The 15,096-nt window shown below is 39.4% G+C and overlaps 1 protein-coding gene across 1 annotated transcript in view; it reads right to left on the bottom strand.

Moving 5' to 3' along the window:
* Positions 1 to 14,105, bottom strand: part of Lrrk (Leucine-rich repeat kinase) — a 24,725-nt gene extending 10,620 nt beyond the window's left edge. Inside the window, exons 1-18 of the mRNA XM_013318831.1 lie at positions 13,788 to 14,105; positions 12,298 to 12,489; positions 10,856 to 11,021; positions 3,474 to 3,633; positions 3,127 to 3,292; positions 2,921 to 3,036; positions 2,349 to 2,511; positions 2,138 to 2,281; positions 1,887 to 2,051; positions 1,703 to 1,808; positions 1,450 to 1,619; positions 1,218 to 1,378; positions 998 to 1,147; positions 759 to 912; positions 494 to 691; positions 305 to 421; positions 121 to 221; positions 2 to 51 (exon numbers count right to left, since the gene is read on the bottom strand). Coding sequence (XP_013174285.1) covers positions 2 to 51; positions 121 to 221; positions 305 to 421; positions 494 to 691; positions 759 to 912; positions 998 to 1,147; positions 1,218 to 1,378; positions 1,450 to 1,619; positions 1,703 to 1,808; positions 1,887 to 2,051; positions 2,138 to 2,281; positions 2,349 to 2,511; positions 2,921 to 3,036; positions 3,127 to 3,292; positions 3,474 to 3,633; positions 10,856 to 11,021; positions 12,298 to 12,489; positions 13,788 to 13,838 — 2,530 coding nt within the window. The 5' untranslated portion in view covers positions 13,839 to 14,105. The remainder of the gene's footprint in view (position 1; positions 52 to 120; positions 222 to 304; positions 422 to 493; positions 692 to 758; positions 913 to 997; positions 1,148 to 1,217; positions 1,379 to 1,449; positions 1,620 to 1,702; positions 1,809 to 1,886; positions 2,052 to 2,137; positions 2,282 to 2,348; positions 2,512 to 2,920; positions 3,037 to 3,126; positions 3,293 to 3,473; positions 3,634 to 10,855; positions 11,022 to 12,297; positions 12,490 to 13,787) is intronic.
* Positions 14,106 to 15,096: the final 991 nt, after the last annotated feature.

Here is a 15,096-nt window from a genome sequence, read left to right as displayed (position 1 = left end):
GAGGCCTGCAGCGTGCCGCGCCACGCGTGCGCACGCCGCGCCTCCGACCATCTGTACGACGACACATCATTAGAACCAACACGGATTTTGAAGTATTGTATCAAAGACAATTGTACTCACACGGCGTTGCCCGCCCGGTTGCCGATGGGCAGCGCGGCCTCGTCGTCGTCCTCCGCCACGCCCTCAACGCCCTCTATAGATGGACTGCGCGACGATGATTTCTGTATTTACGAAAAATAAGAAATAGATAGTGAGTTTTATTTATCATATTTTTAACAAGATGGAAATGTACAGTTCATCTTACAGATTGCAATGCGGAGGCGCTGCCGAGCGCGAACTGGCCGCTGTGCGTGGAGGGGGAGGCGCTGAGCTGCGGGGAGTGCGGCGTCTCCGCGGGGGAACCGGGTGTGGCAGAAGAACCCTGCACACACATAAACGTTACTCAGTAAGCTATGAATGTGTTTGTGTATTGTTTGATGTTGTATGCACTGACGTGTGGTCTGCAGGCGGCGGTCAGGTCGCGCAAGTCGGGCAGGTCGCGCAGGTGGTTGAGCGCGGCGTTGAGGTCGCGCAGGCGCGGCGCCGCCCACATCTGCGGCGGCAGCGCGCGCAGCTTGTTGTTGGACACGTCGAGGCTGGCCAGCGCCGGCAGAGAGAACAGCGCGGCCGGCACCTCCTCCAGACGGTTGTCCTAGGCAACATGACTTTATACTTCCGGCTCTAGTGGCTCCGGCTGTTCCGGCTGTGGTGGTGGTCACCTGCAGGTAGAGCTCCTGCAGCACGGGCGCGGTGTAGACGTCTCCTGCGGCTCGCGCGGGTCGCTTGCCGCGCCGCGACCTATCCAGCTCCTCCTCCAGCGGGTCGCCGTTGCTCGGCAGCCGCTCCAGCTTGTTCTGAGCTGCGTTCAAGTACCTGCAATATATTGACTACTTTCATTATTGAATGTATGTAAAAGTTTCAGAGTGTTGTGAGCGCAGTACACATGTGTATATGTGACCTGAGGCTGACAAGTGAGAAGATCTCTCTGGGCAGCTCGCGCAGCTCGTTGCCGGCCAGCTCGAGCCGCGTGATGGCGAGCAGCGCGCCGCCGCAGGACGCGCTCAGCTTGGGGTTCACCCGCAGCGCCGCAGTGCGCAGCCAGCTCATCCTGCAACGCACAACTGTTACACGTTGCTCGCTGGGAGTGGGCGGGGCTCTAAATGTGGGCGTGTCCTCACTTGATGGCGGGCAGCTGACAGCGCAGGTCGCGCCAGTTGAGCATGACCGGCGTGGTGGGGCAGCGCGCGCTGTACGAGAGCGCGGAGTCGGCGTCGCGGGAACTCAGCACCGACTCGCTCATCACCGACTTGTTCAATTTGTAGTCGGGGTCGGGGTACGCCTGCATACGCACGACACTATTATTTTAGCAAATCGCTCCATCTGTATAAAGACAAAGAATCGTTTGTATACTTTAGTGGCGAGCAGTGCGGCGAGGGGCTCGGCGAGGCCGTGCTGTGCGCAGAGCGGCAGCGCGCGGCCGCCGGGGTCCGTGGCGCCCGCCGCCAGCAACATCTCCAGCGCGGGCACGGAGCGACGCAGCGCCGCAAGCGCCAGCGCAGTCCACACTCCCTCGCTATCACCTATACAACGTTATTTGCGATTTTTTTATCCTGCTCGAAGGACCATCTTAATAAAGAACTCCACAGCGACGTAAGTAACTTACGATCGTCTGCGTATCCAGGACGAGCGGGGGATGGCGAGGCGGAGGCGCGGTTGTACGCGGCGGACGCACTCCGAGACCGGCGTCGGTCTCGCGTCTCGCTCTCCTCCTGTAATATTACAGTGAAATCAGACAAAGACAGAAATGGAAGCCACGAAGGACACATAGAGGACATTCAGCGTGCGACCTTGTGCGGGGGCTGCGCGGTGCTGTCGGGCGAGGCGCCGGCGGCGAGCAGCAGGCGCAGCACGCGCAGATGTCCGCCGCGCACCGCCGCCGCCACGCAGCTGTCCGCGCCGCGCGGCACCTCCACCCGCACCGCACGCACGCGGCACTCCGCCTCCGACGTACCCTGCTCACACACACATACACACACACACAACTATAAATAAAACAACACTAAAGAAGAGAACGATTTATTAAAAGTCTGTAAGCTACCTGTTTGCTGTTGCCGGTGAGCTTGCTGACTATAGCGTGTATACCGAGTGAGATGCCAGCGCGGTGCGGGCTCGGCGCCGCCGCCCCCGCCGCACCCACCGCACCCTTCACCGCCGCCTCGCTCGCCTCCTCCCCTACATCAGTCTGCAGAGCGATTGATTTTTATAGAAGACATTTGATTGTTAATTCACAAAATCCATAAAGTCGTAACCTGTTCTCTGGGCACCCTCTCCCTGGGCAGGGTGAAGGCGAGCAGGGCCTCCACCACCGCGGCGTTGCCGAGCGTGCAGGCGACGTACAGCGCGGTCTGACCGCTCGCGTCTCGCGCGTTCACGTCGAACGCGAACCGATACCGCCACTGACCTGACGCATCTCTGTACATCATACAACCGGGACTTTACAAATGCCTTGTAATACGTAATTACGACTTAAACTATATAAGAGGAATATAAACACTTTACAGTTGACTTTAATTTGTTATATAATTGAATATGTCAAACGCATTCCATAATTTCTTCCCTTTGTTAAACAAAACACAACAAAATATAACGTGAAGAAATACCTTTCATATCATCATATCAACTATTCAATAGGAAAGTAAATATCCTTCATATTTATCAATTAACAATAGCTGTTTTTATAATACTTACATGAGGAACACATTGACAGATGTTATAGATTCTTGCACTGAGAAATACCTTTATATGTAACATATAGAAGCCTCTATATACATATACACAGTGAGTGAAAGAGATGACAATTTGTATCGACGGAGTATCTTACGTGTACGTGTTGAGCAGCCTGTCAGGGTAGGGGTACTCCAGCAGCAGCGTGACGAGTGCAGCGTGACCGCCGATACACGCAGCGTGCAGCGGCAACCACTTCTCCACCGTCTCTTGCTGGAAACGTTTTAACGTCAATGCCAAAGTCACAAGATCCTTGTTGGACTTTAAAAGACTATAATATTAGATGCAGTGCGTCTCACTCACTTGTACGGCCTCCGGGAAGTGTGTGAGCAGGAGGGTTGCGATGTCCTTGTGTCCGTGGTAGCAGGCGATGTAGAGCGGGCCGTATCTTGTGACGGGGTGAGCGCGCCCGTCCGCGCCCGCAGACACCAGCGCCGCAGCGGACGCCGCGGAACCACTCTCACAAGCACTACACGAAAACATTACCTTAACAGTGATAATGATCTGCTCAGCACGAACGTCCCGCTCACAAAAGACAATAAACAAGTGCGAACTATACCCGCTGTTCAAATTATAGCTCTGTTCCCTTTCCCACTATTTTTAATAGAAAGGAGACAGGGCATGTAGAACTGTTTAATGTTTGTACTGACACATATAGCAGGGTGTTAGCGCCGGCCGGGGTGAGGTTGGCGAGCACGGGCGCAGCGGGCCCTAGCGCAGCCAGCCGCGCCCGCAGCGCAGCCGCATCGCCGCGCGACACCAGCTCACGCAGTGCCAAGTGCTGAGACACGCGTTCCCTCTCTATAGCATCTGATAACAAACACAATGATAAATACTTCGATACTTTTCATTGTATAAGAGTAGGACTCCACTGGTGTTATATTTGTGCTTCAACATGTCATTGTCTTTGACAAAACTGTACAATATAAACCAAAAAAAATCAGTTCCTTAACAGCTTATAAAGATACGACTCTATGGTCGTCTGTCATAATATTTAAATATTTATAAGTCAAGTCCAATAATTAAAATATTTACATTCACATAAACAACATGTCTCTTGTAACTTAAAACAGTTATATCCGTGAGAAGAAAACATCGGAACGGTAAAAAAAAGTTATTTTGTGTTGAAAGGCAATAATGTGTGTGCCAATAAATTTTGCAGTCAACAACACCGGCCAATTCTAGTAACCGGTTTCCTCAACATTCTTAACTAGCAGTTGCACCCGACGTGTCATGTTAATGTAACACATTCAAAATGACATCCTACTAATATAATATAGCATTAATATTGTTTATTCATTTTACTTAATAATGGATTCATTGAATAATGTCATGTCTTTTTAAGAGATGATCTCATCTCCAAAGATGTTACATAAAAACCTCTATAATTATATTATTTAATCTCTATATGTCCTTTGCCTTTTATCTACAAAACTGGAAAAAACAAATTTACATCTGTTTGTATCTTGTTCCTCATAAAGGATTATACTATAGGCACAAGAGTATTCTCGACGTGCAAATACTTTAAGACAAATTTCCAGTCTTCTAACCTTCCTCTCCCCAAGGATCCGCGACATCTTCAACAAAGTAATGTGCGGCATCATACGCGTGTTCAGGAGCTGCAGCAGGAGACAGCTTGCGTCCTTCCACAGCTCGTTCTGTAAGTCGCGCCTGACGCGCTGCTGCACGAAATTTTCCCAACATACCCACAGCTGCAGCAACTTACGTAGACTTAGATGTAGGCGAAGTATCAAATTCCAACAGCTGGATGCTATACAGCTTATGACAAGCTGTCGTCTTGATGACTTTATACCGACATTTCTTGTACACAATTTTATTGTAACTTCTGGTCGTTTTATTTTCTTATTTTCTTCGTAAGCTATGTTTTGGTTATCCTTGTTCTTTGTTGGTTTAGTTTTAATTTCTTTATTCAATCTCAATATGAATTATTTAAATCTTGGAACCTCCTAATAGTATTTTGTTTGCAATTTTTATATCACATTTAGTCATAACACTGCTAGTTATTTTAAACTTTTTTTTTAACTGGTAATTATTTCTTTGTCTTGAGCGCTAGAAAATTATTCGATTTATATAGGTTTCAGGATCAGATATTTGGGTACAATGTTTAAATAGATATATTAACGTCTTGTACGTCGTGCATACCAGTGCGGTGTTCGAAGACAACACTAATCTGATTAGAACGAGGTCTAAGACGCCGCATGTCTGCCCACGTACACAACTTCACGATAACTTGTTTTACAACTTACATTCTTAGAGTTTACTAAAAAATTAATAAATTCTAATCTATTAAGAACTCAGAAAGAAATTCCTTTTTAATTTGTCGCATTTCAAGAAAATACTTATACATTGTTTGCTTTTTACTGCTTTTTTTAGGGGCACTGTCGCGCCCACAGATAGAATCAAATCCCGAAACCTCTCAATATATATATTTTTTCATATCATTAATATGAGTTCAAAGTTTCAGAAGGCAATGAACTAACGATCTTTAATAATAGTTCTCATGAACTCCAATCACACGCGGTTGAGAAGACACTGTTGTTTTGCACTCGTGAGAAAATTTCCATTAAAGTTATAAATAAACTCCGTAGGGAACTAGTTTAAATATAATAAGAACAAATTATTTACAAAATTCCGTCTTGACTTTGCTCGGTTTTTTTTTCGTTTTACTAATTGTCGCCCGAACTCGACTCGAACGTATTTAATTTTTTTTTTTAATATTAGCAGATTTTTTTGTAAATTTACTAATATTTCTTTTACCATTCCAACTAATCTCTAGGCTTGTGCTAGGATATGGTTTACGACAATAGTCGTATGGCGGGATTCGAGCCCCCGACCTTGTGATCGGAAATCCATACCCTTAACCATTAAGCTATTGACGCTTAATTAGTAGCTTATGAGTTCTTACAGACTATGTTTTGCATCTAAGCCAAATTTTACCTAGATCCATACAGTCAGACCTACTAACCTACCTAACTAATATACCTTCTAACAAACATCCATCCATCTAAACATTCTCAATTATAATTTTAGTAAGATATGACGGTAACATATTACACTATATCACGTATCACCTACACATATGTCTATGCAAATTAATTCCGGAGATATGAGCGACAAAGTCTAATACGACCCGACGGTAAGGTCGATTTGACCGCCGTCGCCACACCGCATCCCAATAAGTGATGGGCTTGCGGTAACTGCTTATCAGAATAACAGCATTATTGTGAAATCACACACCTGATCAAATATTACTGATATAATCAACAATAACAAATCTTATTTTGACCCAAAAAAAATTGTAAAAAATGGTGCGCAAACTGTGCAAACGGGTTGCAATTAGGGTTGTCAACCTTAACCAAATTCATACGCAGAAAACAAAATTACATCCAGTGCTTTATCTACATAATCTCCTAATTAGCGGACGAAAAAAACCTATGTCCAGCCTTGATTCTTAATGAACGACGAAGATAATACGACTGTCACTTGATTGATATCAGCCATTTCGGTACTAAAAGTTCATTTAGGCGTAAGCCGGAATCATACGAACAGTTGGAACTGTCCGACGATGACGTCATAATAGTATAGCGTTCTCATGTATTCCCATACGTTTGTCTCGCTCTGACGCGACTGCCGAGCGTTGTTCGTACGATTCCGGATTTCTAAATTAACCTGAAGCCTTCGTTGTGTGTCGAGTTCTAAGCATGTAAACCTGTAGGTGACAACCCTAGCTTGCAGGTAGGCTTCTTTGGCGCCGAATTCTTCAAGGTCATATAAATGTGCACGGACTTTTACTTATATTTTTATGTTTAAAATTTTCCTATCGTCATTTCCTGAAGGATTTATATTTTAAATGATTTCTTTTAGTAAGATATAAATTTCAATGTTTATATTCGGTGAATCAGTTATTGGTGAACGTCTGACATTTTAATTTAAATGCTTAAAGAAAACTTAAATTAAGGTTTACTACGAGTTTTATTCGTTAGTGCATGTAATTATATCGACCAGTTGTGCAATAAAGGATACCACCAATTAAATGTTTCCCTCATGTTCTTACACTAAAGAAGCGGCACTGCTCGTTAAAACAAACGTTAAAATCACTGTAAACCGTCAAGATGATTTATATTATTTTATTAAGTTACATACTGACTGTCGCCGGCGACTCTGTTCGAGCGGAAATAAAAAAAGCTATTGGTCGCAGCGTAATGTTAGCCTAAAGCGTTCCTCTATAAATGGACTATCCAACAAAAAAAGAATTTTTTAAATCGGACTAGTAGCTCATGAGTTTAGCACATTTAAACAAACAAACAAACTCTTCCGCTTTATAATATTAGTATAGATTCATTCCAGTTTACTAAAACCAAACTAACATATCCAGTGCTTCTAAAATTGTATATGATACGGGACGAAAACGACTTAATTGAACTTGTAATTACTTTCTAATGATAGTATCATTATGACCAATGCGTGACCAGATATTGTAGTCATTTACAATGAATTTTATACAGTTAGCACGAAAATCCGACACTGTACCGATGTACATATCAGCGCAACACAAGCCTTATTTAAATATCGACGTTTATGTCCCCTCACTACATCTATCTGACACTTGACTTGGTAACCAAAGCGCGCCATTCGCGACAAAGTATTCTAAATATTGTTTAAAATACTAGGAAAAAACTATAAAATTTTTCATCACTTTCCTTCGCTTCTAAAAGCTTGAGATAACAAGCCTATTTGACATAGAGCAAGAGTAGCGATTTTCTTCCTATGTCCATTAACCTATGTCCTACAGATCGCAACAAGTGAACATTTTATTATTAAATGCTTTATAAAGCAATGACTCAATTTACAGGGTCAAGTATACTGACTTCTGTTATCTTGCGAGCACGTGCCGGTTAATTTGAGTTTACATTGACGAAACGTTTACGGAAACATTGTTATTTTCAAAAGAACTGATATAACTGGTGTTGCTTGTTATCTTGGATGGATGGATGTTTGTTATAAGATATCTCTAGAATGTCTGCATGGATCTAACTGAAATTAGGCATAGCTTTGATGAACGCATAGGCTACTAATTATTTTTTAATTTACGGACAGAATTGTGGGCAATAACTAATTTACTGAACCTAAAAATTATTAAATTATAATTGCGTTTCAAATGTATATTAACCTTAATAGTAAGCTTACATATTTTTAAGCATAAATGCGTCTAAAATTTCCTTTACACACAAACAAATGCAAAAGTCTAGTTATTTTATGAACTAATCATACACCTGCTGTACCTACTTTGCCTACATTAGCGACATTCCAGTTATTTAAATTAGTTGTAAATAAGGGTGAGACCGGTTGCTCGAGCCGAACCCTTTGCTAAATGAAAACGATATGACATACCAAAACATCTAGACATAAAATGGTAATAAATATATTTTCAGACAGGATTTAAAGTATTTAAGTGAAATCATCTCTTAATAAATGGTGTTGAGTTATCAAATATAGGCTAGATAAAGTAAAATAACCAACCTTTATAAATTAATTACTCTTTGCCTTTGACAAATGACATATATGTAATTTTGGCGGGAAATTTAATCGTTCTCTCGTGCCACTTATACGTAGAATAATTTTAAATAATTAAATCTAAGTCTTCCTTATTATAGTTTTAATATGGCGTGAGTATATATTTAAACGACGCCCCGAGCATTTCTTGTATCAGACAAAAAGCACTTAGTGAATTGATGTTGGGGTCATCAAACGTCACTTTTTTACCAATAAATTCGTGTTATTATATGAGAAGAAACCTACTTTTTTATTTTACCGTTTTAAATAAATTGTATTTATATGTAACATATTAAACGAGTTAACATAGACACGACGAAGCATATTATGCCTAGTCATTAATGCACTATGGAAAATGACATCGTTATAAAAAAAACAAATTCTCAGAGACATTTATAACGTTATTGAAACTACTGGAGAATATTTTTAATATTATTTAAAATCTAGCAGTTGTTTGAGCCACGTAGAATTGAAAAAATAAACTAAATTTCTTCCAGACACATTAGCTACCGAATAACATTGGTCCAGTCGTTTTAAATTTTACGCAAAACAAACGCGAATTTAAAGACAGTCAGACATATAAAATTTCATTATTTGTATAGATAGATTTATTATTTATAACCCACTATTTTATTTTTATACCGGAGTTAAAATTTTACAGTAATTTTTATGGTAATTCAATGTGATTGTAGATGAATATCGCGGGTGTTTCGTAGATTTTTTGGGCTTTTATAAATATCTATTAAATTCATATTCATTAAAGTAAACACTACAATAAAATTTGAACATAAAACACAAGTTTTGTTATTTGTTTACATTTTTTTATATCTACACAAAACACAATAAAAAATATCACATTATTTGACACTTGCATGCAATCAATATGAACACTATTTTATAAAAAAAAATATTGACATTAAAAAAGGCGGGAAAAAACGCGCATAGCGCGCCACCGCGCAGAGAGTACTAATATTTTGCAGCGTACGACGCGACGTAGTGATGTGCAAAATGTGGTACCGACTTATCGACTATTTGGTACAGACTCAGTACGCAGTACCGATATCATGACTTAGTACTTTGTTGTTGAAGAACAAATTATATTTTTTCTGTACTAATGATGGATTATACTTCAAAATCCCATTGGTAAATGATTAATAGTGGCTACTGGTTTAATCTGAATTACACCTGTAAGAAATATTTTTTAATTTTTAAACGATAGAAATTACAAATTACATTTAAAACAAAATAAGAGTACTTAAGTAATGTAAGAATTAATATAAGAATAGTTTGGTCAAGTTTTCGGATATTTTTCTAATAAATTTGGTACGGAATGCCCCACACTATGGGATACCACAGACAGTGTAGACAGCGTAGGTAGGTAAGCCTCGGCGGCAGACTTCGCGCCATTCGCAACATAACCACATTGTGAGTTTCCTATTTTCTAATACATAAACACATACAGGAAGTTATTGAGATTGCTTGAAATATAGCTTACACTTATCAAGATTTAATTATCTTTAGTACGTGTGTACTGTATGTAAGATACGTCTAAGAAAGGATTGTATTGATTGATTGCGAAGTATAGCTAATCCTACATGCATATTTGTGTCGACCTCTGCTAGGCAAAAGGACAAAATGGTACGTATCTGTTACATCTCACTCTTTCTGTGTATGGCTACATATTTGTACAGCACAAGTGTCATATAGTTTTATACACTAGTTTATATGTATACATAATGTACATAGTGTTAACGGACAGTTGGCTTCGTTGCCGGCCATTACGTAAATTTCGTAAACCTGTTAACTGACTTAATTTCGTTGACGACGAGGCTGATTTTGCGACTTTGTTGGATTCCGCGCGCTCAATCGGAAAACCCTCTTTATCGATTAAAACGTAACGTCATTCGGCAAGAATATGATCGACATTAGGTAAACGCCACATAGCCAGTGCCAAAAAATATATATAAATAGTAAATTGTTAACGTTCTTCGGTTGTGTTTTAATTACGCTTTTTCCAAATTGATTGGTCATCTTAAACTCAGACTTACCAAAGATAAAAAGTTTAATCCGGAACCCAATGTTGTTTCGCAGTCGCTCGAACAATGCATGTGGGCTGATCTTTACGCAAAGCAGTTCTCTGAGGCGTGACTCATCGCGTATTGCCAAATACAAGATAATGTGTCGATGACATTACTTTGTTGCATCTCAGATCAATGAAGTTCTCGTGAAACACAATGGTTCAGAGAACGGGATGTTAAAGTTCGAGTTTTAAAAATGGGATTTTTTGGGCTTTTAACAGCTCTGCTCTGCCATGGAACCAACTAGTACAAAATATCGCCTCTTACGTGGACATGGCGTTGAATATATCAAAGTATAATTAGATTCAAACTTAATTGCTGCTCGAAGAAAGCTGAAAGAACATGTCTGTATGTGGTTTCACAGCGTGTAGAATGTTTACCTCTAGCCTCTCTAAGTTCATTAGCAGCGTGCCTGTGGCAGCCGCGCTCGGCCAACGCCAGTGCGGTGTCTCCCGCCGCGTCCGTCAGCTCGGGTCGCGCGCCCGCAGACAGCAGCGCGCGCACGTTCTCCGCGTGCCCGCGCGCCGCCGCTACGTGCAACGCCGTCTATAGGACAAATATTACATTAGCTGCTAATAAATCACGGATCCTATCCTAAGACATAAGTAAAGATGACTTTCATACAGTGTATACAAATGACATAACAAAATAAGAGTAATGTAATTATAAAAAGACGCACCGAATTGTTAGAACCCATTAGAACAGTATGTGCAGTGCATTCGCACAGCTCATGTTGCAGCTAATGTAAACTAAAAACCCCGATGTTTATAAGGAAGTGACGACCCTGAGCCAAGGTCTTATACATCAGGTGCTAAAAACTACTTTTATGCTCCGAAAAAGGGTGAATAAAAAATGTTATGTTAACTCGTCCGTATAACATGATCAGAGGGTCACTGACCATCTACGCAATGGGTCAGAATTAGGGTTCCTTTCGTCTCTTTATTGTGATGTTGTATAGATTAACTCGTACTCGTATTGTATTTTGGCTACAAGTGTATGGACGTGTGCGTAATTGCGTATGTGTGAGTATTGATGCACACGTGTTATAGTATATTATGCTTTATTTAAGAATGGAATAAATACATACATATATGTGTATTTACAAATATACATCAAAGAAATAATTTGAATTATGATTCTTATAAGAATCTAACAATCAAAATTTTGTATTGTTGTATTTAACAACGTTTTTATGGGCGGCTGTATGCTACCCTCTCGTTCCCCCTAATATTTTTGGGTCAGGGACCTGGGGTGTATTTAGTATGACTAACACGTTAGCTGCCATGTCGGACTGTGTGTCCGACAAGCCATACTTCCATTCAACACCTCGCTGTGGCCTTTAATCGAATTGCTATATACAGCTGACCCACAAGGGCCCATTCAAATGGTTTTGGACAAAAATTAAAAAAAAAAATTTTTCGTTTTTCGAAAAATCATTCTAGCAGCTAACGTGTTAAGATTTGAATGACAAAACTTTTGAACAATTTTCTTAAGTAATAGGTTGCAAACATTCACAACTACTAAACGTAGATGTGACTCATTCATGCAAAACTGTTTAGATAATCCTTAATGTATCACATTAGATAGACATTGATTTCACATCGAAATCAACCCTATACAGTTGAACCTGAACAAGCAAAACTCCAAGCACTGCGACTTTCCGTATATCAAGACCGAAATTGTACTCGCTAGAGGTCTCTCACTATATATTATACATGAGAGGTTCATCCGATTTACTTCTATGATACTATTGTATTTTTATCATAAGCAAAAAATAAGTTGAATCAAAATCAACCAGCAGAATACATAGCGTGAAGCGTACCTCGCCGCCGGTTGCAGCGTCACTGGTGGCGTTCACATCCGCGCCAGCATCGAGCAGCGCGGTGAGGCAGGCGCTGCGTTCAGCCAACGCAGCGGCATGCAGCGCTGTACGCCCGCTAGCGTCGCGCGCATCCACCGCTGCGCCCGACGCGAGCAGTTCCCGCAGCAGCTGCTCGTTGTCCCACAGCGCCGCCTGACACCCACCATCCACTCAAACTACGCAATGCTGTGCTAAGCTAGCCATGTGCTGTCTAGACATGCACCACCACTCACCTCTAAATACTATCGTATTATAGAGGTCAGTGCACACTTTTGTCGCAGATCTCTGACGTCATATTATTGACGTACGTGTATATTCGTCAGAAGCAGATATCTCTTTGTACAGCCAACAACTTAAATATGATTATTTATAACATATTTAGTTATAGAAGTATTCATATATTAAGACTTAATATAACGTTTTAATTACAGTTTTATGTAAGGTAATTATATAATTTTGAAAAAATAACTGTTTGTTTAAAAAATTACAAGACCAAATTTAAATGTTATATTATTATTTATATCATGTTACAATAAAAAAAATATTTTCATGTTTATGGTCTGTATAAGAACAAAAATTGTGAATCATCTGACAGAATAAATAAAAAAAGGAAAAAGGATTGTGTAACACCCTGTGAATGACCTTACGGGTTGAAACCTTTATCAGTCATTGTCTTTGGAACATGTTTTAAGTGAGTTTTGCTGTTAACTTATGCAACTGCATGTTTTTCTAACCAGTTTAAAGACATTTTACATAATTTTATGTGAGGGATGAGAGGATTAATTTTATATGTTGATCATTAAAATTCTTCTTTACAAATTTCAGTTTAACAACCTTTAAATTTAAATTATGTTTTTGTCAACAAAATTATGTAATAAAAGAGGTAAATAATGCATGTGAATGTTTGATATTTATTCTTATGTAAGTTTACATAAGCTTTACTTGTCTTGTTGTAAGGTGTACTAAAAGCTTACATGTTATTTTTTTCTAATTTATTATACTCCGATTTAGTTACAGGTATTTTAAGCCAAAGTTTATTTTGAGAATTGTCACTTTAAATGATTTTGTTTATTAACATTGGAAAATAAGGTTTTTTACTAAGAAAATATGACATTTTCTATTAATTAACTTTATTATTATTAATAAAATAAAATTGTATTAAACTATTAAGACTTATTTATTATTAACTAAAAGTTATAGAAATGATAAAAATAAACATTAAGAATTTCGCACTTAACCAAACTATTGGTACATATAAAATAACATTGTATAAAATATTGAAATTAAAACAAAGTTAAAGTTGAAGATAATTGCTTAAGCGTGCACATATTACTAGAGCTTACAGCCACAATTAAAGTAATTTATAGTGGTTTTCTCAAATAATAAATCGTCTAACGAAGAGTAATTTTAATCTACATTCTAAATTAATTTCAATCATTTTCCAACAGTACCTGGTGCAGCAGCCTTCCTTGGAAATTATCCTCGTCGGGAGATAAATCCATTACGATCGATTTCGGTCCGATTCCAACACAAATAGTCTCATTTCCGTAACTAAAATCCGTTCAAGCGTTACAAGAAAACTCTTTGCCACTTTAATATCGATTTACAAGCGATCTCTCAAATGAATCATCCCTCGACTACTTTTGGACACCTTAAAGTCCCTCTAAAAATTCAAAAAACGAATTCTTACATTAAATTTGCATTGCATTAAGTTAATATTACATTTATAAAATAGTCAAGAATATCGATTTGAATGCGAAACATTAAGAAATGACAGATGACAGATAACAGATGATTGGATGATTGCTTCACTTCATGTTGAAATTGTTCGGATACTACTTCACCAAAAAAGCAGAAAGTTTGATTGCCAATTCACACATGAATTTTATCAATATATCAGTACGAAAAACTCAAAAATTAAATTTATTAAAGTCTTAACCAAAGAGTATATAAAATAAGAGACGGGACTCTTGACTAATTAGATACACAAACAGAGAATAAAAATTGACATTTTCAATGCTAGCAATATTATGAACAAGTCTACGTTGCTACCAACCTAAAAAAATCAATCTGTCAATTTCCGTTTTGACGTTTGAAAGTATTATTCGAGGGAAAACAATTTTGGAAAAATAAAACAATTTCGTTAATTGCAACTTTATTTAATCTTCTGACTAAAGCGAACATGTTTTAAGAACGCAACATAATGCTCATTGCTTTCGTAATAATACCATTATTGTTTAGTTCACCAACAAAATACCCCAACTTTGATAAATGCTTATTTGTTCCAGTTTGTTTATTTGATAGATCATATTTTCTGATAGAACTGGAGTAGTAGTGCCACTCTTGTCTTGAGAAATAGAATAACACTGGAGAGAGATTAGCTCCTCTCTGTTGGTAAAATATTTAGAAAATTGCTAACAAGACAATATGCATTGAAGCAAAACAAATCGTCATCATCAAGCTCACTATACGGACACACTATACTCCACTGAGGAGCTCGGAGCCTACCCTCAAGAATGCGACTAGGTCTTATTCAACAATGCAGAGCCAGTGAGGGTTGGTTGACTTCGCACATATCTTTGAATTTCTATGCAGTTGTATGCAATTTGTAATTAAAGTAAGAATGTCTGATGGATGTTATCATGAAATTCGAAGAACTCATTACTATATAGCGGAGATCGTACCTGGATATGTAAAATATGATCCGGTCAAGCGCCAACTGCACTGCCGACGCTCCAAATAGTCCCCTAATCCAAACTT

Source organism: Papilio xuthus, unplaced genomic scaffold (assembly GCF_000836235.2).
Source record: "Papilio xuthus unplaced genomic scaffold, Pxut_1.1 DF826776.1, whole genome shotgun sequence".
Lineage (NCBI taxonomy): Eukaryota > Metazoa > Arthropoda > Insecta > Lepidoptera > Papilionidae > Papilio > Papilio xuthus.
The sequence above is the reverse complement of the archived record's forward strand: the minus strand, read 5'-3'. Positions and strand labels throughout refer to the sequence as shown.